This window comes from Geotrypetes seraphini, chromosome 1, assembly GCF_902459505.1.
Source record: "Geotrypetes seraphini chromosome 1, aGeoSer1.1, whole genome shotgun sequence".
Taxonomy (NCBI): domain Eukaryota; kingdom Metazoa; phylum Chordata; class Amphibia; order Gymnophiona; family Dermophiidae; genus Geotrypetes; species Geotrypetes seraphini.
This window is the reverse complement of record NC_047084.1, coordinates 17713875-17740329: the sequence shown is the minus strand read 5'-3', so window position 1 is coordinate 17740329 and position 26455 is coordinate 17713875. Positions and strand designations below refer to the sequence as shown.

The 26455-nt window shown below is 41.0% G+C and overlaps 1 protein-coding gene across 2 annotated transcripts in view; it reads left to right on the top strand.

Annotated features, from left to right (window-relative positions):
- Positions 1 to 6172, top strand: part of XRCC4 (X-ray repair cross complementing 4) — a 232703-nt gene extending 226531 nt beyond the window's left edge. For both annotated transcript variants that reach the window (XM_033923470.1, XM_033923561.1), the window contains exon 9: positions 5009 to 6172. In XM_033923470.1, the coding sequence (XP_033779361.1) occupies positions 5009 to 5120 (112 nt within the window). In that variant the 3' untranslated portion in view covers positions 5121 to 6172. The remainder of the gene's footprint in view (positions 1 to 5008) is intronic.
- The last annotated feature ends 20283 nt before the right edge of the window (positions 6173 to 26455 follow it).

Sequence of the window (26455 nt, the reverse complement as noted above, 5' to 3'; positions counted from 1 at the left end):
TTTACCTCACCCGCCCATGCTAAAATCCTCTAGCGCCTTTAGTAAAATCCAGCATATGTTCATTAAGACTCATTGATAATGCATTTTTTCGACAATGTAAATTGGAGAAAATAAAATACAAATAATTGATTAAATAAAACGCGAGTCATTCTATAGATATCAGTTATTTTGGAACACATGTTCCACAGACCAATGCTTCTCAACTTTTCTGGTACACTTTCAACACATGGGCTTCTTACAGGCTCCACAAACTTCTACAGTGGTTTTTTTTTCCTTTGCACATCTCAATCTGGCACTTCCATTGTTTGTAGCTCACTGCACGCTCTTCTTGGTCAACAGGTGTCTCTGGCCAATACTTTCTCAAGGAGATGTGATGCTGTCAAAGCTAAATGAAGGAAAAACTCAGGTTGACTTATTTTGTGGCTGATGACTCTATTGTACAACACTGGTGGTACTGATTGCAGCCAAATCAAGGACATTGTGGAAAACCTGAAGTGGCAATCTTCAACTTCCCAGTTTCATTGCATACTTCCAAGCTAAAATCCAAAGTGTCAATCCCTGATTTTGTCTTGTTTTAAAAAGCTACTGTCTCAAATATTTTCTTTTAGTTCCAATGTGGCAGTGGCGTACCTAGTATATGTGACACCCGGGGCCAATCATTTTTTGACTCCCCCCCCCATCTGTACAAAAAAACATGATTTTTAGTAACAAGCCACACGTCACACATGAGTACCTAGGAAAAGGCAGCATCTTACATCGAGCAGTGCAACATCAATACACCCATTGTAAAACTAAACAAGCCATACTAGTACAGATCAATCCTACACCGTCATTCCTAACAGAAAACCATGTCTTTCGAACACACAGAAAACACCTTCACCTAGTATGGAATATGTAATCACAAACTAACCCCTCCCTCTTTTACAAAACTGTATTTTTTCCCTCATTTTCCTTTTCAATTTATTTTCTGCATCTGTCTAGATTACGTTCTTACTACCCTCTCATCAATATCCTCTTTTACTGTCTACTTAAAGCTTGCCACCTCTTTCCCTCACCTCTCCGGTGTTTCCCTAACTCAATCCTTTTCTCCCCATCATGTGCCCTCCTTTTATTTATCCCCTCCTTCCATCATGCACTTCCATCCAGCGTCTGCTCCCCTCTTTCTCTCCTCCCATTTCCTTCCTACATTTGCTCCCTTATCTCTCCCATCTGCACTTCCATCCAGGATAGGCTCCCCACTACCATCCAATGTCTGCCATTTCTCTCTCCATACACCCCTCTTCAATTAGCATCTGCCCCCTTTCTTTCCATCCAATATCCTTCCCCCTTATGTCTCTCCCCTTTCTCTGTACATCAATTCCATCAGCATCACCCTTCCATATCACCCTGCCCCCTTTCTTTCCCTCCACCACTCTTCCATTCCAGCAATCCTGCTCCTTTCTCTCCCTTCATGCAGCAAGGTCCCATGATGACTGTCGCTGCTGGCTGACAGTCCACCCCACTCCAACGTACTTGCTCTGGAGCGGACTCGGCAGCCGCATGCTGGAAGTTCTCGCGATGACTCGTCTGCTGGCTCTGCTCCGGAAGAAGTAAGTTACGTCAGAATTGACATCGGAAAGAAGACATATTGTCGGCCAATTCTGACGTCGGAGAGGACGTTCCGGGCCAGCCTGCCTGGCTGACCCAGAATGTCCTCTCCGACGTCAGAGTTGACGTCGGAAAGAAGACGTATTGTCGGCTGCGATTAGCAGCAGCAACAGGGAGGTAAGATTGCAGCGGCGCGGATCGGGGGAAAGGAAGGAGAGAGGGGTTGTTGGTTTTTTCCGCAGCAGGAAGAGAAGGATGTAGGCAGGCAAGCTGGCTGGCTTTAGCGCGGCAGGGAGGTAGGGAGATAGATAGATAGATAGGTAGGTAGGCAGGCAGGCAGGTTGGCTTTGGGGGTGGACAAAATCTGGAAGGCAGTGGGGGGACATAAGAAGGAGACACTGGAGGCACTAAGGACATGAGAAGGAGGCATTGGGGGCACTAAGGACACAGGACGGGGGCACTAATGACATGAGAAGGAGGCACTGGGGGCACTAAGGACACATGAAGGAGGCACTGGGGGCACTAAGGACACAGGAAGGAGGCACTGGGGGCATAAGACACACCTGACCATAAGACGCACCCTAGATTTAGAGGAGGAAAACAAGAAAAAAAACCATTCTGAACCAAATTCTCCCTGCCAGGCTCTGTGCCATACTCCTTGTCAGCACCCTGTCCCCCCTTCCTGCCAGGCTCTGTACCCTGTCCCCCTTCTGGTGGTCTAGTGGTAGGCAGGGGCAGGGCACAGGGCAGGCACGCCTAGTGGCAGGCAGGCAGGCCTAGTGGCCTAGTGACAGGCAGGCTGGCCCCATACCCCTCACGTACCCTAAATCATCCCCCCCATACCCTCCAGTACCTTAAATCATCCCTCTACATATCCCCCAGTACCTTTTTTAATCATACCCCTTGTACTTTTTAAAATCCCTCCCTCCCTCCCTAGATTGCTAGCCTGGTATTTTAAACATCCACAAGAAGCTCCTTTTGTAAGACTTCTGAGGTTGGGATCTGCCAGGATAATCCCGCAGAACAATAGTCTGCCATCATGTATACATCCCATCTTCCTTGGTATCAGGCTTCCATTGTTTTTATGTCTTGGTGAAATCTTTCATCTTGCTCTTTGCTTGTCACCAAGGTTCTCTGGAAAGCGATCTAAGTGACTGTGCAGATAATGGACTTTAACATTCATGTTACAGCCAAGCCTATTGAAATGAAAGAACATATCCTCTACTAATTGTGTGTAGTTGTCTGCCTTCTTGTTGTCAAGAAAGTTTTTCACAACAAGAATAAATGAAGACCAGGCACATGATTCAATTTCATTCACTGATGCTATGAAATGTGGGTCATTTATAAGTTATCTGATCTGTGGGCCATCAAAAATTCCTACCTTCAGTTTTTACATGGTAAGTCCAGGTAACATTTGCGCTATGTATTCAATGCACGAAATGTCTTTATTCAAAGCCTTTACAAATTGTTTCATCAGGTCTAGCTTTATATGTAGTGGTGGCAGTATGATTCTATATCGTGCTACCAAAGGTTCATTGATTACATTTTGTCCTCCATATAGGCCCTTGGAGGCCAATCATTTTTTGCCAAACGTTCATGTTTGGCCGTACTATCCCAAAGGCATAACTACTATTCCATAACCATATCTAAGAAACTAGAACTGATGTGATCTATCCAGTGCAATTTTCTGAATCAATAACTCAAATAACCCCAGGAAAGGTCAAAAACCCAAGTCATGATGAAAATGTTGTTGTTGTTGTTGGCCTGGGTTATTAATGTATATGTTTTTGTTTATACCCTGCCTAGAATTTTTAAGACAGAGTGGGCTATAAATTTTTTAAATAAAATAAAAAAATAAATAAACTGGATGTATTTGAAGGATGGAGGGTGACTTGGCATCTAAGAAAAAAGAATGGCTAGAAACATAGAAGATGACGGCAGATAAGGGCCATAGCCCATCAGGTCTGCCCACTCTACTGACCCACCCCTAAATCTACTATCCTAGGGATCCCACTCCTGGTGACAGGTTCCCTTGGCTTAACCCACTAAGGGATCCCAAATGGGCATCCCATTTGCTCTTAAATTCTTGCACGCTGTTTGCCTCGATCACCTGCACCGGGAGCTCGTTCCAAGGATTAACCACTCTCTCGGTGAAGAAATATTTCCTGGTGTCGCCATGAAAAGTCCCGCCCCTGAGTTTGAGCAGATGCCCTCTTGTGGTTGAGGGTCCTTTGAGAAAGAGAATCTCTTCTTCCATCTCGATACGGCCGGTAATATACTAAAATGTCTTGATCATGTCTCCTCTCTCCCTACATTCCTCGAGTGAGTACAGCCGCAAATTTTTCAGCCTTTCCTCGTACGATAGATCCTTGAGCCCCGAGACCATCCTGGTGGCCATCCGTTGCACCGACTCTACTCTCAGCACATTTTTTCGGTAGTGTGGCCTCCAGAATTGCACACAGTATTCCAAATGAGGCCTCACCATGGTTCTGTATAATGGCATTATGACTTCAGGCTTCCGGCTGATGAAACTCCTGTGGATGCAACCTAACAACTGTCTTGCCTTAGATGAAGCCTTCTCCACATGATCAGCAGTTTTCATGTCTGCGCTGATGATCACTCCCAAGTCTCGTTCTGTTGAAGTTCTAGCTAAGGTCTCACCATTCAAGGTGTAAGTTCTGCACGGATTTCTGCTGCCGAGGTGCATGATCTTGCATTTCTTAGCATTGAAGCCTAGCTGCCAGGTCGAGGACCAAAGCTCCAACAAATGTAGGTCCTGCGTCATACTATCAGGTGAATTGCCATCTGGAAAAGGCGGACTGAAAAATTCCGAATACCCATGGAAAGAACTGGAAAATGCTTTATGTCTAGGGAATAAAGTGTATGTTCTATCAGTCCCTCTGTAGCCATTCTTGTAGTTCAAAAACTGAAAGAGGTAGCTGAAGGCTGCTAGAGAATAATTTAATTTTCCAGCATGTAGCAGTGGAAAAATTATTTAAAATTTCTTTCAAAATACAACTGCACCATAATGAGTTTACTATCATCAGTAAATACTAAGGGCTCCTTTTACAAAGGTGCGTTATGGCCTTAACACGCGCTAAATTGCCGTGCGCGCTAGCCACTATTACCTCCTCTTGAGCAGGCAGTAGTTTTTTGGGTAGCGCACGCTATCGTATGCGCTAATCCGGTGCGTGCACTAAAAATGCTAGCGCACCCTTGTAAAAGGAGCCCTAAATGGTGATGAATTGAACTAGGAGCACTTATTAAATAATATCAACTATCCAGGAAGACACATACCCTGGAAAGAATAATTAAAATCTTAAGGTTGAATTTGTATGGTTTGGGTTTTTTTTTCATTCTATACAACATTCTTTTTCAATAAACACATCTGCCAAGTTATTTGTTTGCTTTTATTTCCCAGACTGAATCCAGCCCCACTACCGAAAACCAGCAAGAGCCTTTCATCTGGAAGGATGTCTTTAGAAACCTTGGAAAACACTGCAGATCCAGAGGACCTCTTTGATGATATGTAAACTCCCTTTTTGCTCAGGAAACTGACATGTATAATCTATCAGTGAAAGTAATTATTTAATTGTTGGGCCAAGATATGATTTAATGACATTTGTAGTTAGTTTGAAGAGTTCTACATAGAGCAGGACTGCCCAAGTCCGGTCCTCGAGATCGACAGGCAGGCCAGGTTTTCAGGATATCCACAATGAATATGCATGAGATAGATTTGCCTGCACTGCTTTCTTGGTATGCAAATCTCTCTCATGCATATTCATTGTGGATATCCTGAAAACCTGGCCTGCCAGTAGATCTCGAGGACTGGACTTGGGCAGCCCTGACATAGAGGTTACTTTTCTGGGATGATATTAAAGATTGTCTTGGTACACTGAAGCACTAAATTAAGGGAAAGGGAATGGGACTTTATAAATCACCTTTCTGTGGTTACAGTCTATGCAGCTTACATATTATATACAGGTACACAACTATACAACAAGCTCTTCTAAAGACTATAGAGAAAACATTTCTCATAAGGGAGAATGCCAGTTGTTTTTTAAGCACAGCTGGTATACTCTGCTTCTATTTCGGTACAAAGAAATGCATCAAAGAATTTCCACTAAGTTTATCTTCATTCTAGCAAAGTAAGACAATAAAATTAATGTGTGGCAGTACATTCTCATCTTGGGTAATGACCTCATTACCACCAAAATAAGAGAAATTTCCCAATGTACTATTTTGAAGATAGCTAATAATTATCTCCATTGCTAACTCAGTCATTCGTAATGCATATGATATACATTGTAAAAGGTCAAAAGGTCAGTGTTAATGAGGAGGGGGAACGTGAGACTAGCACCCCCTCTGGTCACTTAGCCAATTGTTCAATATTACAGCAAAGCATAACCTTAATAAGCAGTCAGACAAAAACTTCTGGTATAAAATAGGCCACAGCTTCGCTTATTGGTGAAAAGCCATGAAATCAAACCTGAAGTAAGAGTTATTTAAATTAACAAACAATAAAAGCAGACTACTGCCACAAACAGCAAGTTTTGCCTGGGCATTTATTACCGAGGCAAAAAAACCCAATCATTTATTACCCAGGCACTGTTGCTCTCGTTCATCATCAAGTTATGTAAAGCAGCTATTTTCACTATCTGCCAATTATAAAGGTTAAATTAATGCACAACAAAAGCAGACTACCATTATAAACAGCAAGTAGTCCCAGTGAGGCAAACCAGATAGGTAACGTGTACACAGCCATAAACAGCAAGAGCAAGTATAGTTCTGGACTTTCCTGTCTGAATTTACATGCTTAGGCCTAACCTTCACTACTGGGTGAAAATTGAGGCCTGGTCAAAGAACATCCTTTGAACCCACCCTTTGCCCAGATACCCCCCACAGGGGAACTACCGAAAAGGTAGTCTATCTCCCCCGCCCCCTGAGAATGAAGCTGCTAACCACAAAATAGATTCCAGGGCTTCCTGGAAATTGTTAAGGACCAAATTGAGGCCCACATTGGGCAATTGGACACCATCATAACCATAAAGGTTGGGGCATGAAATGTCCACCCATCCATGCTGGACATGAAAATCTCCCAGAGCCATAAGCCACTGTACTTACTTTTTAAAGCCTGGTGGTCTAGTGGTGAAGCAGGGCAGGAGCGATCTTCCTACACTCCTGCTCCATACAGAACCAGGAACAAAAATGGATGCCATGAGTTCCCGCAAGACCACGGGAACTCACATCAGCCATTTTTGTTCCCAGTTCTGCACAGGCATAGGAAGATTGTTACTGCCCTTCTTTACTTCTAGACCACCAGGTTTTAAAATATATAAGTACAGAGAAGAGGTCCAGGAGGCAGGAGTGGGTGAGCAAGATGAAAACTGCAAATAACCAAAGTCGCAAGTTCTGAACCTGGGGATATGTACTAATTTTGGCTTTTAACCTATTAACTTCTGATAACTGCAAACTTTTATATTTGGTTTTTAGTTCAATCTTACAGAATAATACAATTCACAAATAGGTCACAACATATGTATACTTACAATAAAAATATTTTTTCAAGAATTTGTCTATATCTTATCCACCCATCCCTCCCTTACCCAAGCCCAACCCTTACCCAGTCCCCCACCCTACACTAAGAGCTGCTGTAATTACACTAAGATGTGCTGTGATTTACTATTTAAACATCACTGCAGATGTCACTGGCAAGACATTTAACCATTTTATTTTTTTGCTTTCTTAGAAAACATTAAAACTTACTTTTCAGGCTAATTTTATTTAGTACATATCGAATGTAATTCTAGAAAAAATATCCAACTGTCCTTTAATTTCAAGGTTAATTTAGAGAGCTATATGGAAAGGCTTGCCTAATTTATCATGGTGGACAACAAAAATAAACCTCTACTCTACATGACACATGATGTATGCCTTTGTTGTTGTTTTAAATGGGAAGCAGTAAATGTCAAGGGGTTTATTAGTAAAGACATTACTGGATGGCATTTTCACCCCCTACAGTTCTAGTTCAAACAGATCTTAGACCGATAAGTGAAAAGAGTGGCCATACTCTGTTTCCTTGCAGTATTAGAACAAATAGACTGCATATCAATATTGTCTGTGTTAGATGTTACTTCCAAAAGTAAATGAACGTAATGATCAGTCAACTGAAAATGCATTTTAGATCGAAACAATGGTGAAAAATATTCCAGGTTGTGAAATATTGGAAAACTAGGCATTAATTGTACAGATAAATCCCTTCTTTTACAAACCACACTAGCATTTTTAGTGCCGGCCGCAGTGGTAACAGCTCGCACACTCATAGGAATTCTGTGAGCGTCGGCGCAGTTACCGCGGCGGCTGGCACTAAAAATGCTAGCGCAGCTTTTAAAAGGAGGGGGGGAAATAAACTCTTTTAAACTAGAATAATAAACCAAAGCAATGTTAATTATAAAACAAAGCAACTGCCGGTAGTACTATGAAAGGACAACAGTGCCTCTAAGTTGTGTATATGAAATGTATACCTGAGCTACGATGACCTGAAACAGATTTATAATGGTATTTCTAGCCTGAAGGTTTTATGAATTTTAAATTATTAAATGAAGTAATGTAGTTGACCTGATGGTTCATAAAATATACTGTTCAGAAATATAAATGGATATCTTACTCTTTCTTCGGATCTGGGATTCTTACCTTTTTTCATTATCACCACGGGCTAGAAGTGACATTCTAAATTCCTTGTGATTTTTTCTGAGACCCGGGCTTGTTTTCCATCTTTGAGGGGCGCCAGGTATACTTCTCTTTCTCTTTCTTTCTTTTCCTTCTTTTTTTTTTTCTCTTCCTTCTTTCTTTCCGTGTTGGAGTCAATTATTATCTTTGGCAGTTGGCTATCTGAGTCCAAGCCTACTGCACTACAATTATTCCTGCTTCAGATTAGGGGGTTTGGGGAGGGGGGTGGTCTGGGTGGGATTGTTGGATCTACTATTTTGTTTCTGATTGTTTTCTTCTGTTGATGTGGTTTTTGCATATTGGTTTGTCCTTTGTTATTTGATAATAAAAATTGATTCAACATAAATGGATATCTTTATTTTGTTTGATAATGTATTGTTAATGATGTTTTTGTAAAGATATGATGTCATTGTTGAGGATAATGTTGAAACCCTCAGCTCAATGTGCAGCGGGAGCTAAGAAAGCAAATAGAATGTTAGGAATTATCAGGAAAGAAATAGAAATAAAGATGAAAATGTTTTAATTCCCTTGTATTGCTCTATGGTACACCTCGAAAATTGTGCGCAGTTCTGGTTGCCATATCTCAAAAAAGATATAGCAAAGTTAGAAAAGGTACAGAGAAGGGCAAGAAAAATGATAAAAAGGGATGGGATGACTTCCCTATGAGGAAAGGCTAAAGCGGTTACGTCTCTTTAGCTTGGAGAAGAAATAGTTCAGGGGTGATATGATAGAGGTCTATAAAATGATGAGTGGAATGGAAAGGGTAGATGTGAATCACTTGTTCACTCTTTCCAAAAATACTAGAACTAGGGGGCATGCAATGAAGCTACTAAGTAGTAAATTTAAAAGAAACCAGAGAAAATAATTCTTCACACAATGTGTAATTAAACTCTGGAATTTGTTGCTAGAGAATGTGGTGAAATCATTTAGCGGGGTTTAAAAAAGGTTGGATAATTTCCTAAAAGAGAATTCCATAGGTCATTATTGAGATGGCTTGGTGAATCCACTGCTTATTCCTAGGATAAGCAGCTTAAAATCTGTTTTACTACTTCGGATCCAGCTAGGTGCTTGGGACCTGGATTGGCCACTGTTGGAAACAGGATACTGGGCTTCATGGATCTTTGGTCTGTCCCAGTATGGCAAGTCTTATGATCCTATGTAACAAATTTAACTCTCAAAAGGTAGAAAGTTACATGCTTGGTTTGGCATGCAATGATAAACTGTTTTTTTGTTTGTTTGTTTGTTTATTATTTTAACAATTTAAACAAGAGAATAAACTTCTTGTACAGAAAATGAATAAGATATAGATTCCAATATCGCAACAATAAATTTTTTTAAAGTAAAATTATCAACTTGGGAAAAATGGTAAGAAATGCTTGGAGGCATCATGAGTCGCTTGAACGGTGCCAGGGTACAGTAGGAAAAATTAGGTATTGATGCCCCTGTATAAGACTCTGGTGAGACCTCATTTAGAATATTGTGTACAATTCTGGAGGCCAGGGTGGAGTTGGTCCAGAAGAAGGCTACTAAAATGGAGGCGGTCTTCGTCATAAGGCATATGGGGACAGACATAAAGATCTCAATATGTATACTTTGGAGAAAAGATAGGAAAGGGGTGATATGATAAGAACATAAGAACATAAGCAGTGCCTCCGCCGGATCAGACCACAGGTCCATCCTGCCCAGCGGTCCGCTCCCGCGGCGGCCCAACAGGTCACGACCTGTCTGAATCACCAGAAGGGGCCCCCTTGCCACCTTGGTTTCTCATTTGAAGTCCTATTATCCCATCGAAGTCCTAACCCCCCGGTCTTGCACATGCACGACCTGGTTGGCTTTCTATACTTGTATTACATCCAAGCACCTCTCTCAGTATCCCACGATCCCTTTATCCCTCAGGAATCCGTCCAAACTCTGTTTGAATCCCTGTACCGTACTCTGCCTGATCACTTCCTCCGGTAGCGCATTCCAAGTGTCAACGACCCTTTGGGTGAAGAAAAACTTCCTTGCATTTGTTTTGAACCTATCTCCCTTCAGTTTCTCCGAATGCCCCCTCGTTCTTGTTGTTCCCTTCAGTCTGAAGAATCTGTCCCTATCCACCCTCTCTATGCCCCTCATGATCTTGAAGGTCTCTATCATATCTCCCCTGAGCCTCCTTTTTTCCAGAGAGAAGAGCCCCAGCCTATCCAACCTCTCGGCGTATGGGCAGTGTTCCAGCCCTCTTACCAGTTTCGTTGCTCTCCTTTGGACTCTCTCAAGTACCGCCATGTCCTTCTTGAGGTACGGCGACCAATACTGAACGCAGTATTCCAGATGTGGACGCACCATCGCTCGATACAATGGCATGATGACTTCCCGCGTCCTGGTTGTTATGCCCCTCTTTATGATGCCCAGCATCCTGTTGGCTTTTTTCGAGGCTGCTGCGCACTGTGCAGATGGCTTCAGTGATGCATCTACCAGTACACCCAAGTCTCTCTCAAGTCTGCTGTCTCCCAACAATGCCCCCCCCCCCCAATTTGTAGTTGAACAACGGGTTCTTTTTCCCTATATGCATGACCTTGCATTTTTCCACGTTAAAGCGCATTTGCCATTTGTTTGCCCAGTCTTCCAGCTTGTCCAGGTCCCTTTGCAGGTCCTCACACTCCTCCCTGGACCTAACTGCCGCACATTTTGGTATCGTCTGCAAATTTTATAACCTCGCACTTTGCCTCCTTTTCCAGGTCATTGATAAATATGTTTAAATACCTACATGGCATAAATGTACATGAGGTGTATTTTATTTGACAGGAAATGCTGGAATGCGAGGACATGGACTGAAGTTAAGAGGTGATAGGCTCAGAAGTAATCTGATACGTTTTTTTACAGAAATGGTGGTAGATGTGTAGAATAGTCTCCTGGTAGAGGTAGTGGAGACAAAAACTGTGCCTTCGGCCCGTTCCTCCAGTGTTTGATAATTAAACTCAACAATCATGATCATCACACTATCATCCTTTAAAAATGCAAGTTAAAGAATAGTTTTTTGAGTTTGTGTGGATGTTACATAATACTAATCCTTCATGGAAATCATTTGCAATCTATTTTTAACCTTCCTGATACTCAATTCTCTAAATGGATTCAATTACTACATTCTCTAAAGAAATAATCACAGAAATTAAGTACTTGAGCGCTTTTCCTTCATTGACCGTTTATTGCAAACAATTTATGGTCCCAGGTCATATAGCATCTCAATTTGACAAGTTAATGACGTTTTTATTGTCTGAACATTTAACAGGACTACAACATAAATGGGAGAATGATTTGCAATACAATTTCTCTAATAGTGACTGAGAGAAATTTTGGAATGTAACTTTTGCTTCGTCAAGATCAGCAACTATTACGAAAACAATGGGCTCCTTTTATCAAGCTGTGGTAGGCAGTTAACGCGCGGAATACCACACGTTCAACCGCCTGCCGCGCTAGTCGCTAACGCCTCCATTGACAAGGCGTTAGTTTTTTGGTGTGCCGCGGGGGTTAGCGTGTGATGAAATGTCTGACGCACTAACCCCCATAGCGCACCTTGATAAAAGGAGCTCAATGTTTTATATAGCTCATAAATCATGTTGGACACCAATTAAGTCACACTATTTGAATCCATCACTTTCTCATTCCTGTTGGTCTTGTAAATCTGTTTTAGGCACAATAAAACATAAGCTGTTTGAATATAAATTTGTTCAAACATATTGGAAAGAAATTTGGAATACTGTTTGCTCAATATTTAGGGCTCCTTTTATTAAGCTGGGCTAGCGGTTTTAGCACGCGCTAGACGCTAACACCTCCATTGAGCTGGCGTTAGTTTTTGGCATGTAGCGCGGGGTTAGCATGCGGGGCAATGTAGCGCGTGCTAAAAACACTAGCGCATCTTAGTAAAAGGAGCACTTAATTTGACAACTGAATTAACATACAGACATATTATTTTGTGATCTATATGTTTCCAACATATCCTAAACCAGCAACAGTGCCTATTAGATTCTTTGCTATCCATTGCTTTAAAAATCATTTTAAACTCTTGGAAAGACCTATCCAAAATTCATTATTTGCAATGGTGGACTTTTGTTTGCTTAACATATTAATATGAAACTTATTTAACCAAAAAATTATTATTACACTCCAAAAGCACTCACAAATGGTCTATTCTATCTGCCTATATTGATATAGATGATATATCTATTGCATTGTCTTAGGTTTAATTTTGTTCATGTTAGCACTTTTGCTTTTTCTTCACAATTGTTATGATGACAAAACTTGTTATATCAATTTTGATGTTTATTTTGTTTTTGTAAAAAAACCTTTTTCTCAATAAAAATACAAAGACTAAAATATATATATATATAGTTTTGAATTGAGTGCAGCTGCTCTCTGTTGCCCCCAAGAAGATTCTGCCTTTGGTATCTGCCAGTCCTGATTAAGGTACAGTTTAGACCAGGGGTGGGCAAACTTTTTGACTCGTGGGCCACAATGGGTTCTTAAATTTGACAGAGGAGCCGGACCAAGAGCATCTTTCTATTCCTCCATCCCTCCCATCCCCCTGTGCAGCAGAGCCCTTGCCCAACTTCCATCCTTCCTTCCCTCCCTCCCTCCCATCCCTTGTGCAATATAATCCTTGAGCACCCGCCCCTGCCGCGCAGCCCAACCTCCGCTGACCCTCCATCCATCCCTCCTATCTGAACCCTCCAGAGCAGTGTCAGGCCGGCAGCACTCTAAACAGGCTGTTTCACGGCCTACTCTTGTTGGGGAATTCCCTCTGCTGCATCACTTATGATGTCATCAGTAACGCATCACATGTAAGGCCCCAAAGAGAGAAGGCTGTGAAGCAGCCTGTTTAGAATGCTGCCAGCCCGAAGCTGCTTTGGAGGGAGGTATGTAGGGCTCGTCAGTGGGGTTCGGGTGGTCGGCGAGCCGGATTAAAAAACTAAATGGGCCAGATATAGCCTACGTGCCATAGTTTGGACATGTCTGGTTTAAACTTGTCAATCTCATACTGTTTGATCCTTTACCATGTGCAAGAGAAATATTTGAAATGAAGCATGCATGTTCTTTTGGACTCTCCAATTGAAAGTTTATTACTGTGAACAGTGAATACGAGCATTTCTTTCAGCAGCCTACCTTGGCTTTGTGACTTGAATGGAATTTGGAAGGAAGAATGTGTTTGCAGGTAAATTTTGATTCTGAATACATTTGTTATTGTTTATGTTTACATATTTTTGTGAAATTAGGAAATTATGGGTGTCACCACCAGATTTCTTGTTTACCTGGCCACATGATTTTTGTATACATTTTGAAAACTACTCAAAAAAACATCCTGGTAAAGCAAAATTTCAAAATGTGTATTGTTTGGTTCCAGAATAATCCAAATGTTAGCAAGATTATTAGACTAAAAATACTAACAGAAACATAGAATATGACGGCAGAAAAGGGCCTTCGGCCCAACAAGTCTGCCCACTCAAATAACCCTCCCCCCTAAGTTCTTCTTTGAAGTGAACACACATGTTGATCCCATTTGTTCTTAAAGTCAACTACCTGAAGTGGAAGATCATTCCAACGGTCAACCACCCTTTCAGTGAAGAAGTACTTCCTAGTGTCACCATGAAATCTCCCGCCCCTGATTTTTAGCGGATACCCTCTTGTCGCCCTAGGTCCTGTAAGGAAAAAGATGTCTTCTTCCACCTCAATACGGCCAGTAACGTATTTGCGTTCCTCGAGAGAGTATAACTGCAACTTACCTAGACGTTCTTCATATGGGACATCCTTGAGTCCTGAGACCATCCTGGTGGCCAACCGTTGAACCGATTCTATTCTCAGCACATCCTTCTGATAATGTGGTCTCCAAAATTGCACACAGTATTCCAGATGTGGTCTCACCATCGACTTGTACAGCGGCATTATCACTTTGGGCTTTCGACTGACAAAACTTCTCCGGATGCAACCCAGCATTTGTCTAGCCTTAGATGAGGCTTTCTCCACTTGACTGGCTGTCTTCATATCTTCACTAATGATTACTCCCAGGTCCCGTTCTGCAACAGTTCTAGTTAAGGTCTCACCATACAGAGTGTAGGTTCTGCATGGGTTTCTGCTACCAAGGTGCATAACTTTACACTTCTTGGCATTAAAATTCAGCTGCCAAATAGTAGATCAGTGCTCCAGTAAAAGTATGTCTTGTGTCATAGTGTCGGGCACAGTACCTCCGCCCATTATATTGCATAATTTAGCTTCATCGGCAAATAATACAATTTCACCCCGAAGTCCCTGAGACAGATCCCGTATGAAGATATTACATTACATTAATGACTTCTATTCCGCCCGTACCTTGCAGTTCTCAGCGGATTACAAAAGAAGCAGCTGGACATTTCCAGGAGGATTACAAGAAGATTGGAGAATTACAATTTAGGGTATAGAATACAGAAAAGATGACTGGCTGTTCCAGTAGAATTACAATTTGGGGATCTGTACAAATATGAGATAGTGCAATTCCGGTAAATATACAATTTGGGAAGCAGTTGACATGCTTGAGGCTTTGAAGAGAAAGAATAACTGGAGATGAGGAGAGGTTAGGGGGAGGAATACACGGAGGGGAAAATATTAAATAGGATTGGACCCAGGACCAAGCCCTGCAGTACTCCACTGTGCACTTCCAACTTTTCAGAGGGAGTACCGTTTACCACCACCCTTTGATGTCTGCCACTGAGCCAATCTTTAACCCATGCAGTTAATATTTCTCCTAGCCCCAACTGTTGCATCTTGGCAGCATGAAAAGTTGCTACCTCATCTCTGTACCTGATCAGTCTTTCCATCTATGGAAAACATTACAAGTAAGCAATAATGCTATTTTTTTCCATAGGATCTGGTCTAAGTAATTCACCCAAAATTATTCCTTAACCTTCTTCATTGAACACAAAATGCAATTAAAAATTTTTTTTCCATTAAATTTTATTTAAAAAATTTTTATACATTAATGTTCAACATGTTCAACATGTATTAAACTAACATTCAAACAAATTACAAACAAAAATAGAAGCACAACACTTATACAGCATCTGAATAAGTAATAATATACATCTAAGCATCAATGGGAGGACAATATAAAGAGAACACTGTAACATCAATAGTCATGGAGAATTCTAGGCACAATAAGAGGGTAAAAGAGACCAAGGCCTAGATTCACTAACCTTCCAATCCGTGTCTGATCCGTGGGCAATTGGCGGCAGGCTGACCGATTCACCAATCATCATCATGCAAATGGAGACAATCGGAGGCGCACCCCCATCTGATGACATGGATCACTGGGTAGCAATCCTGACGCATGTGCAGACCATCTACTTTGCCTGTAAATGGTCTGCGCATGTTTTCCTTTTTTTTTTTTTTACTTGCCCCAATGTGTGCTGTTCTATTGGGTTGTTTTTTTTCTTCACAGGCTTTAAACCCATGGGTTAAAACCACGGGCTTGCACTGCAGGGAAGGACAGGAGAGTTGGGGCAGACAGCAGAAGATCGGGGCAGAGAAGCAGGGCAGAGAGCAGGGTAGCAGAAGGCAGGGCAGTCGGAAAGGACCTGAGTGACTGGTCCTCGCTTATTTTTGATCAGTCAGCCCAGTCGGTGTCCCTAATTTTTTTTAATGAATCGCTGCCTGCCTACATTTTCATGCCGTTCCTCCTCATTTGCATGCACGGATCTAAATCTGATCGGCACAGAGATTAGTGAATCGGGTCGGAGGAAAATCGAGTCGCAAAGGGGTTGCAAACTGATCGGTACACGATTGGCTTGCTTAGTGAATATAGCCCCAAGTTTTCTGGATTGCTCTAGTGGTTCCCAGCTTATCTGCTATAGCCAATTCACACCTGTAATGAAACGAGTGAATTCCACCAAGCCTGAACATTAAGTAAATGCGAAGTTTTCCAATTTGACAGTATCAATTTTTGAGTGACTATAAGCAAAATAGCAAATAATTTCGAATGCCATCTTGAAATACAGATATCCAGTGAATGAGATTTGCATATAACAATTGAAAAAGATATCTGATTCGCAATACCAAATATATTTTGCATAGTTATTCAAATATCTTTCCATAAGGAATTAACAAGGGGACATTCAAACAACATATGCATTAATGAGCCTGGTAATTCAGTTTTTACAGGTCATGTAGAGATGGCAATTTTGTATGCTTTTTCTTGTAAAAAGGCTTCTAAACATTGTCTGGCCTCTACAGGTAAAAGTATAGATGCAGTATAAGAGCATGTATGGTCATATTTGTGGCAGAGCTCTAAGTAGCAGAAAGGATGCCTGAAGTTGCTCAGATATTTATTCTTCTGAGGATTGGAGAGGACTAGTTTAAAAGAAAACAAATTAACCTTAGAGAAGCAGATCAGATGAACCAATTGCATTATCTGTCAAAACAATAGATGTTTCTCTAGGGGGAAGTCCTTGCAGAGGATGGAGTAGGTCTCCAAGCCACCCATATTCAGGTGGTTGTAATTAGTTAGGAGTGCTACAGATAGAGGACGGCTCAAATCAAAAAGCTCCAATATCCTAGAGGGTTTAGGGGTCATGTTCAGAAGCTGGAAGAGAGAGCCCCTGCTTGCCTAAAAAAATACTGTATAGTCACTGAGTGATAGGGCTGTTCAAAAAAGTAGGCTCAAAGAGCCTGATTCTGTAAATGGAGCCATTTCATTGAAGTTCTGAGGCAGAAAGTCTTTTCCATTCTCTCAGGCTGCAAGGAAAGATGACAGACAAACGCCTTTCTGATCTATAAGTACAGCCCCATTATTTCCTATGGAAAAATTGGTTGGGGGGGCAGTGGTGCAGTAAGGGGGGGTCAGGGGGGCGGTCTCCCCTGGTGTCATCTTAGTGAGGTCACAGGTACCTGTCCTCCTCGTCTATCTAGAAAAGATCAATGATTTTTGCCTTTCAGCCCATCTGTTTGTGTTAACTAGCCAGTCCAGACTGGGAAGGCCGGCGTCCAAGGTTTCTGTAGCCATATAGATTTGCATGGCCATTTTGTCCTCATATGTCACCTGTGCCAAGCAGCTGTCGGTTTCTCTTAAGGCACATTCGACCAGGAGTGTCACATCTTCATGGGCGGAGTCTCAGGCAGTTCCTCTCACAGAGATTTGTAGAGCACCGACTTGGTCTACTCTTCATACTTTTATGAGGTTTTACAGAGTGGACGTGGAAGTTTGAGAGGATGCCACCTTTGGGTCCTCAGTCTTGCGAGCAGCCTCTTCTGTCCCTCCCTAAATGTCAGTGGGAATAAAGAGGAGTCACCACTATATAAGGTCACCACACCAATGAGATCATATTTGCAGGTATGGTGTGCTTTTCTTCAGTCCTTTAATGGATTAGCGTTCTGGCAGAGGCATCCAGCGACAAACAAGAAGCTACAATTGTTCATGGATGCCTCTGGCAGTACAGGTTTTGGTGTTTATTTTCAGGGTGACTGGTGTGCTGAGCGCTGGCCCGCATGCCGGCATGATAACGGTATTACTAAAGATATTACCTTTTTAGAATTATTCCCAATATTAATTGCACTGGCGTTATGGGCCCCAGAGGTAGTTGACAATCACATATTATTTAGAACAGATAACATGGCAGTAGTTGACGTAGTGAACCGCCTACACGCTAGAATGCAAGGGGTGGTACCTCTTATGAGGCAGTTAGTTTTAAAATGTATGAGTTTTAATATCACTTTCAGAATGGTGCATATCCCGGGGGTACAAAATAACATAGCAGGTGCTCTTTCTCATTTTAAGATGGAAGATTTTATCACCACGCACCAGCAGTGCACGAATGTGGAACACCTTTCCCCTCAGAGCTCTGGAGGTTTGCCCCCCACCCCCACCCCACCACACACACACACACACACACACAGCAAATGATCTTCGCATCACTATCCGAGGCGACACAGAGGAAATACAATGCAATTCTGCCAAGATAACCAGCTGCAGGGGGCACCTTGTTTCTCTCCCAATGTGTTGCTGCAGTATCTCCTCCTTCTGAGGGAACGCAGAACATCAGTATCCAGTTTGCGATCCCGACTGGCGGGAATCAGATTCATCACCAGGGCAATAGGTTATTTGCTCCGGGCTTCTTAAGGTTGGGGAGGCCTCACTGGGGGTCCCTAATGTCTACCCCCCTTTTCCCCTTCCCCCCACAAACCAGAGTCAGAGACCATGGCTAAATTCCGCTAAGGAAGTTTATTTATGGCCGCAGGATGGTTACCAAAAAAGCACTGTAGAATGACGATGTTCCTGAAATTGTTTCAAGTCTGGTCCCAGTATTAATGACAAGTATGAGTGAAAATTTTTTGCACTCAACTGTAGTTGTAAGAAGCAGCAGAACAATGCACTAGAAATGTGTAAATATGAGATAATTTTATAACAGGTCAGAGAGGTAGGAAGTCCAAGTAGGTGTTTATTTTGGTGCTATTTTATAAAGACAAATGGATGTTTAGAAGCCGGTAACAACTGCAGGTGAAGTCACCCTTGCTTGTGGTTTGTTGTAACTCCTACCCCTTGAACATTTACTCTCAGGTGACTTAAAAACAGGTATGAACATTCTCCACACTTTCTTTATATGTGAAGAACTATTTGGGTAATTTCATTTTTTAAAAAACCTTTCCGTGGAGAAGATAGGTATGAACATTCTCCACACTTTCTTTATATGTGAAGAACTATTTGGGTAATTTCATTTTTTAAAAAACCTTTCCGTGGAGAAGATAGGCTTTACCTGCATAAAAAATTCATGATACCAGACCACAGATCACAACCCTGGCAGAAATGTGGAAAAAGGAGCTGTGATCACTTGGAACATTCCAGTTCTAACTGATAAAAAATAAAACTTGACACAAGAAAACTGACCATTATGTCAATGGACACAAATACAAGAAGAGAACTGCATTAATAGATGTATTGATACCAATTAATTATTATATACAACTTACGGAAAGAGAGAGAAAGAGAAGATCCTTAAATATCAACAAATTAGAAACCAAGAAAATATTGTGGAACAATTTAGAAATTCTCTCAATTGTATTGGGTGCCACTGCTCTGATTTGGAAGAATTTTCCAAGAAGAACTTGATATGTTGTCTGTATATATTGTACCTTATGAACTCCAGAAGGAGACTCTTTTAAGATGCAATACAAGTGTTAAAGAGCAATGGCAGTAAATATGAGTGAAGCTCTTTCCTGTATTCATATGTGCAAAAACTAATCCATTTGGACATCCTTTATTACCCAAAGTGAAGTCTCCTGCCAAAATGAATGAACAAGTGTTCCAATCAACTAAAGCACTACTGTATTTCCCCATGTATAGGCCACGGCCTATACATGGGTTTTACAATCCCCTGCAGTGGGTGCAGCTTCCTTATATGGGGCGGCCTATCTAAAGACATCATAGATAAGCTGCCCCATTGGAAGATCAGCCATGGAGTCCCCCGTACCTGCAGCTCCCTCCTGGATGGCTGCCAGCTGCCTCCTATCTCATCGCGGGTAGCGGTGCAGGGCAGGAGAGATTCTGTCAGCATCCAGCTGGCCCTGTGCTGCTTCCTCAATGCCTGTGCCAGTTCTCATGGGACTCGCGAGAACTGACGCAGGCATTAAGGAAGCAGCATGGGGCCAGCTGGATGCTGACAGGATCGCTCCTGCCCTGCACCGCTGGCTGCGATGAGACAGGAGGCAGCCGGCAAAGATATTTACCGGGGGGGAGGGTGTGGAGAAAAGGAATATATAGGCTGCCCCGGCTGCCCCATTGTATTGGCAATGTATTGTATTGTATTGTATATAGGTTTTAAAATGATAGCTAAGCCGCAGCTAGTAACATGGGGTGGCTTATCTAAGTTTTAAAACCTAAATCTGCATTTCCTGCGGCCTATACATGGGGAAATACGGTATTGGTGCTAACATTGGAATTACAGTAAAACTCTGGATGACAAGTAACTTAGTGTGCGAGTGTTTAGAAAGACGTGCAAAATTTTTTATTAAATTTTAGCTTGCTAAACAAGCGAGGTCTTGCAATATGAGTACATACAGTATATGCGCATGACAACTGAGTCGATAGTTCTGCTCTCTCTGATGCTTTGGAAGTGTAATGACTGTTATGAGTGAGGCCATGCAATATGCGTGTCACATCATAGTGAAAGTTGTCCTACACAATATCCCTCATCCTCTCCTCTCTTTCATCTCCCTCACACCTGCCATGATTCTTTTCAAAAGTAAAGTGCAGGTTAATATATTTTTACTTTATACAGTATTTTATATTAAAGTTTTTGGGTTGTGGAACGAATCATCTGAGTTTACATTATTTCTTATGAGGAAATTTGCTTTGATATACGAGTGTTTTGGATTACAAGAATGTTTCCAGAATGAATTATGCTCACAAACCAAGGTTTTACTGTATTTTGATAAACTATAAATGCAGATAAAGTAAACATGAACAGTGAAGGTTGCTCTGAATAATCTATAACAAAAAATAATTGTTCAGGACACTAATATTGAATATACTTAGCAATATTGGGTAGCCATAGCTAGTAATTACTAAGAATCTTATAGCTGAATCGAGTTGCTACATGTTTATCACATGACTTCCCCTCCCCCCCATGATATATTTCACTCAACCTCTTTTTGGCTTTTAGAATCATAAGTAGCTGGTATCTATTCATTCACTAATTATTAGGCATTAAACTAATTTTGTAGACTTCTAAGTATTTACTGACCCCAATGTTGAGCAATATATTTTCTTGATATAACATAGAATTACTCTCTATTAGTTTATATTTTATAAACAGCCACCCATTTTTTGGTGGTGGCATAGGCAGCAGAATGCTTTTTTGTTTGGGGGGCCTATAAGCTCTGCCCCAGACCCTGCCCAATCTCCACCCCAGACCCCGCCCCCATAATAGTACTACTTGTAATACTATTTTTCCATTCATTTTTCATATATACATACTATAATCTTATTAACAATACATAACGGTTAACCACAAAATTAACCTACACAAAGCACACTGTACGTATGCTTCTCAACATTCATTCCTACCAGAACACAGATAACCCTTATGCAAATACGGCACCACAAACTAAAGTTACTAATATATATATATAAACAAAACCCTAAGATTCAAGACTCTGCATGCAGTACAACCCCAGAGAAATTGAAACAAATGCATTTCTTCCTTAACAATATAAAATATAGACAGCAGATGTAAATTCCCAAAATTGGCACAGTTCAATCACTAAATTGAAAATAAAATCATTTCCCCTACCTTTGTTGTCTGTTGATTTTGGTTTTCAAACGGTCTTTCCCAGTCTCTGGCTGCACTTCCTATCTGTGCTCCTAACTGTGTATCAAGAGCCATCTTATCCATTTTCTGGTTTTTTCTCCTTCATTTTCTGCCATACATCCATCTTTCAAACAAACCAGGGATTTAAAAGTGCAGTCCAATTTAGAGAGAGGCAAAAATTCAAATAGAACAAAACATACCACTCTTAAATGCTGGGCTAATCTCCCAAAATATTGTCACCAGATTCACTTATAAACTCTTTGTATTTTAAGCGTGCTCATAAGCTCTTCAGCAAGGTGCCACAACAGCAATACAATGTCGCTGGAACAGTGCTTAGGTTTCAATCAACACATTTAAATGGAGCAAAAACTTGCTTCCACTGGTGTGGCGAATCATATGGCTCTACAAAGGTTTAAAAGTAGACCACTTATCTGAAAAGGTTGATTCACGGCTTCAACACAGTCTATGTTTCGCTATGGCTACATCAGGAAGCCGGAAAAATTAGCTTTTTAAACTATTTTCATTTCCATTGTGCTGTGCCTGAATCCTTTGGCAGGGCGTCATCTTTTCAACTTCAGGTGTGTGCAAAGGATTCAGGCACTGCACAATGCAAATGAAAATAGTTTTAAAAGCTCATTTTTCCGGCTTCCTGATGTAGCCATAGTGAAACATAGACTGTGTTGAAGCCGTGAATCAATCTTTTCAGATAAGTGGTCTACTTTTAAACCTTTGTAGAGCCATATGATTTGCCACACCAGATTCACTTATACACTCTTTGTATTTTAAGCGTGCTCATAAGCTCTTCAGCAAATTTATGCTCCATTTAAATGTGTTATGATTGAAACCTAAGTACTGTTCCAGCGACATTGTATCGCTGTTGTGGCGCCTTTCTGAAGAGCTTATAGCACACTTAAAATACAAAAAGTTTATCCATGTGTACCATCTCTTCCCTCTTTCTTCTCCCCTACTCCCATCTACCCATAAGAAGCATTTCGCGGGAGCCAGTCTATCCATAAGAAGAATTTGCGGGAGCCAGTCAAGAGTCTACTCAGCGCTGAGCAGGAGCACCATAGTGCACTTCTGCTCATTGCCACTCAACGGCAGAAAAAAACCAATCCTGTGGGTGAAGAGCCTGGCAGGGGTTGGAAGGGAAAAGGAAGGATACCGGGGCAGTGCCAATTTTTTTTGAGGGGGCATGGCCCCTGTTCCCCCCCCCCTCCCTGTTCTGATGCCTATGGGTGGTGGAAATGCATATAAGAACCTAAATATGTGCTGTGATTTGATGATATGCGCTTTGCTAGTGGGCATAGGCATGAGTAGAGTTTGGGCAGAACGCATGCATTAAAACCAGCCATAAATATGGTATACATAATTGTGCCTTATTGTAAATTCATTATTTGCCCTCTGTGCTAATATTCTTTAAAGAAAGGCTCTTGCTTTCCCTAAGAAAATAGGTTTAAAAAAGGCACAAGGACTAGTGCCTATAGTTGACTTTTCCTTTAGAAAAACGGTGTGTTCTTGGTCAGATTGTGTCCTGTGCTGGATCTCCTGACTTTGTATCACTGATAACATTTTGTGAGGTTTTTTTGTTAGTGGGGGGGGGGAGGGTAATTTCATCTTGAATGGCTGCTTTCACCCTGAATCAGAAGCTGGAACGGAAATTTTGAACTCAAGGAAACCCGAGGAGTTGCTATATCCTTGTAGGAACTAAACTATTTCTTTAGTGAACAAAACTTGATACTGTTTGACTAAGTATTTAACTTACTATTGCTAAGTTTCTCATTTTCTAGGCAGGTACCAGTATTTTCACATGATGTCATTAGGGCACTGCATGCTAAGGTTCAGTGCCAGTAGCTTTAAGTGAAAAAGAAACAAATAAGAAAGTAGCTTTTATTCAAGTTAATTAAAGAACAGCTGGAAATTCTGACTCACATTTTCAGCACATGGCTTCTATTAGAGGTCTTTTGAAAGACGTATGTTCTGATCATGAACCCTAAATTTGACAAATGTTACTCTTCTTGCTCTAAATTCTGTACAATGAACCCTTTCATTTGGGCCCAAAATAAGATTGAAATAGGCATTAATTCTAAAGCTAAGTTTTATAAATTTGGAGGCATAGATGGGGAAAAAAGTGGCCATGTCTTCCCTCATTGTGGCATCATCAGTTACATTGTATGATGTCATACATACTTTTGGATGTGTGAGAAGATATCATGGTGGAGGTTTAGAGATTTTGTAAGAATTAAGTGGCTATTCACTAAGGTACCCTTTTATGAAGCTGCGTTAGGCTTTTTTATTGCTTGCTGTGGTGGTATTAGCTCCAACGCTTCTAGGAATTCTATGACCACTGGAGCTTTTTCCGTCGCAGCTACCATGATCATATTTCTCTCACTGTTAAAAACTGCTTTTTCAAACTACGTCTTATCAGGTCAATAGCCAAATTTTTGAGCCCTAATTCCATTAAGATACTAATCCATTCATTAATTATAGCAAAACTCGACTACTGCAACGCTCTTCTCCTTAACATCACACAGAAAGAAAAAAGGAGACTTCAGCTGATTCAAAACACTGCCATTAAATTAATATATAATGCTAGGAGATACGATCATGTTTCACCGTTACTAATAGATGCTCACTGGCTCCCAATTGGTCATAGAATCATCTTTAACTCTTTCAGGACCATAAGGATCGTAGGCCAATTTTTGTGGTTTTGACGACATTTTTATGGTAAAAAGGGCTTGCAGATGCCAAAAAATTGATTTTTTTTGTGAAATATCATTATTTTTTTTAAAAAAAATCAAACTTCTGGCTTATGGACAGTGTGGCAAGTGAATCTTCTCGTCAATGTAGCAACGACGCTAATGAATGAATGTCGGAACCAGTTTGTTTACATAAAGGCAGTATCATATGGAATCCGTACATATCAAATTTAGAACTGTAGACTATCCCAATCAAAATGTATAGGATTTTAAAGTTATGGGACAAATATGTCCCTTGGTCCTGAAAGGGTTAAAATAATACTGCTCATCTTTAAAACTCTAGCCTTCAACGAACCTCAATTCATATCTAGACTATTAATACCTCACACTTCCCAACGTTCACTTCGCTCTTCGGGTCAAAACCTGCTTACAGTCCCCTCTTTGAAAATGATCGGTACAAGAAGAGCAGACATATTCTCTGTGATGGGACCTCTATGGTGAAATGCCCTGCTACAATATATTAGAAATGAAAAGGACGTTATAACATTCAAAAAACTTTTAAAATCTTACTTATTTAAAGATGCTTTTAATATTTAAATGTTTAGCGAGATTCCAAATTGTGCTGTGGTTTACTTCCCCTTATCCTTTTGTTTTTTCCCATTTCTTCTACCCCAACCAGAAAATTGTAACTTTTATCCTTTCCCTCCCAACTCATGTTTGTTTTTGACGAAAGTACTTTGTTAAATGTTTGTTTCTTTTTATTATACTCTATTTTTGATTTTGTACATCGCTTAGTGATTCTAATAGGCGATTTATCAAATTTATTAATAAACTTGAAACTTGATAAAAGGGGTGTGTGTAAATTATTGTATATAATTTGGTATTCACACTAAAACATCTTGTTTATGTAAAAAAAACTTGATAATTTTAAATTATGTAAAAAAAAGTTTCAAACTTTTGTGTGATCATATTAGCCTTTCTTCATTATTTATTTTCTTTCTATGGGGCTCTTTTACTAAAAATAACCCTTAGCACCCCCTTATGTGGATCAATTCTATGTGCTGCAGGTGTAAAACGTGTTTTGTTTTGGGTTTTGTTGTGTTTTGTGGTTTTGTTTGGTGTTGTATTTTTTTTTTTTTTGCATTAATATCAATTCACTGAAGTTGCTATTAGCACACCACCATTTTAAAAAAAATTACTGCAGGAGCATTTTGTCTCCTATTTTGTAGGCGGTAAGGGCTCCTGCATTATCTTTGCACTGACCAGTTAGCACAGGAATGCCTACTCTCTCTCCCTGATGCACCCCACTCAAAAGAGATAAGAAAGATTTTTTAGTGCATGGCTAGTGCCTGGATATTCCAAAGGTACTATATGAAGTTATAGCTCATCTTGTGGTATTCTGTTTTTTGTGGGGCTGTACATTGATGTGGTGGAGAGGAAAATAGTGAAGGAATTCAAAAAAGTGTGGGATAAACAGAGAGGATCTCTAATTAGAATATGAACTAGCAGACTTTTACAGTCTGTTTGGATAGGCTGGAGTGGGCCTCAACAGCAACTCCAATAGTTGGAACCTAAGGACAGTACTGGGTGGACTTCTAAGGACTATGGTCCAAGAGATTCCACATGCCTGTCCCGTGCTTTCTTGAATTTAGACAAAGTCTTTGCTTCCACCAACTACCGAGAGACTATTCTACACATTGTTCTAATAATCGCCCACAAAAGATTCCACAGCATAACCCCTACATACATAGCTTCCAAACTATAACTGTATACCCCCAATCGCCCCCGCCACTCAGCCGCGGAAAAACAACTGTACATCCCACAAGGAAAATCTCTCCAGATGGAAACGGCCTGGAAACGCTCATACAGTCATTTCATCCCTCAGCTCTGGAACCAGTTGCCTGATCAGATAAGATCTCAGAACTCACCAATGACATTCCGAAGAGCAGTGAAAACCCTCCTTTTCAGCTAAACAGAGTCCGACAGACTGCCTCTCCCTTTCTGTTCCCTCCTCTGAGCCCCTTGGTTTCTGTGAATTTTCAACACTTTTTCTGTACCCACTATCCTTTGACCAGTCATGACCCTCATTTCTGCAAAATGTTTGCACTTTTGTAAAATGTCTGCATTGTGAATGTT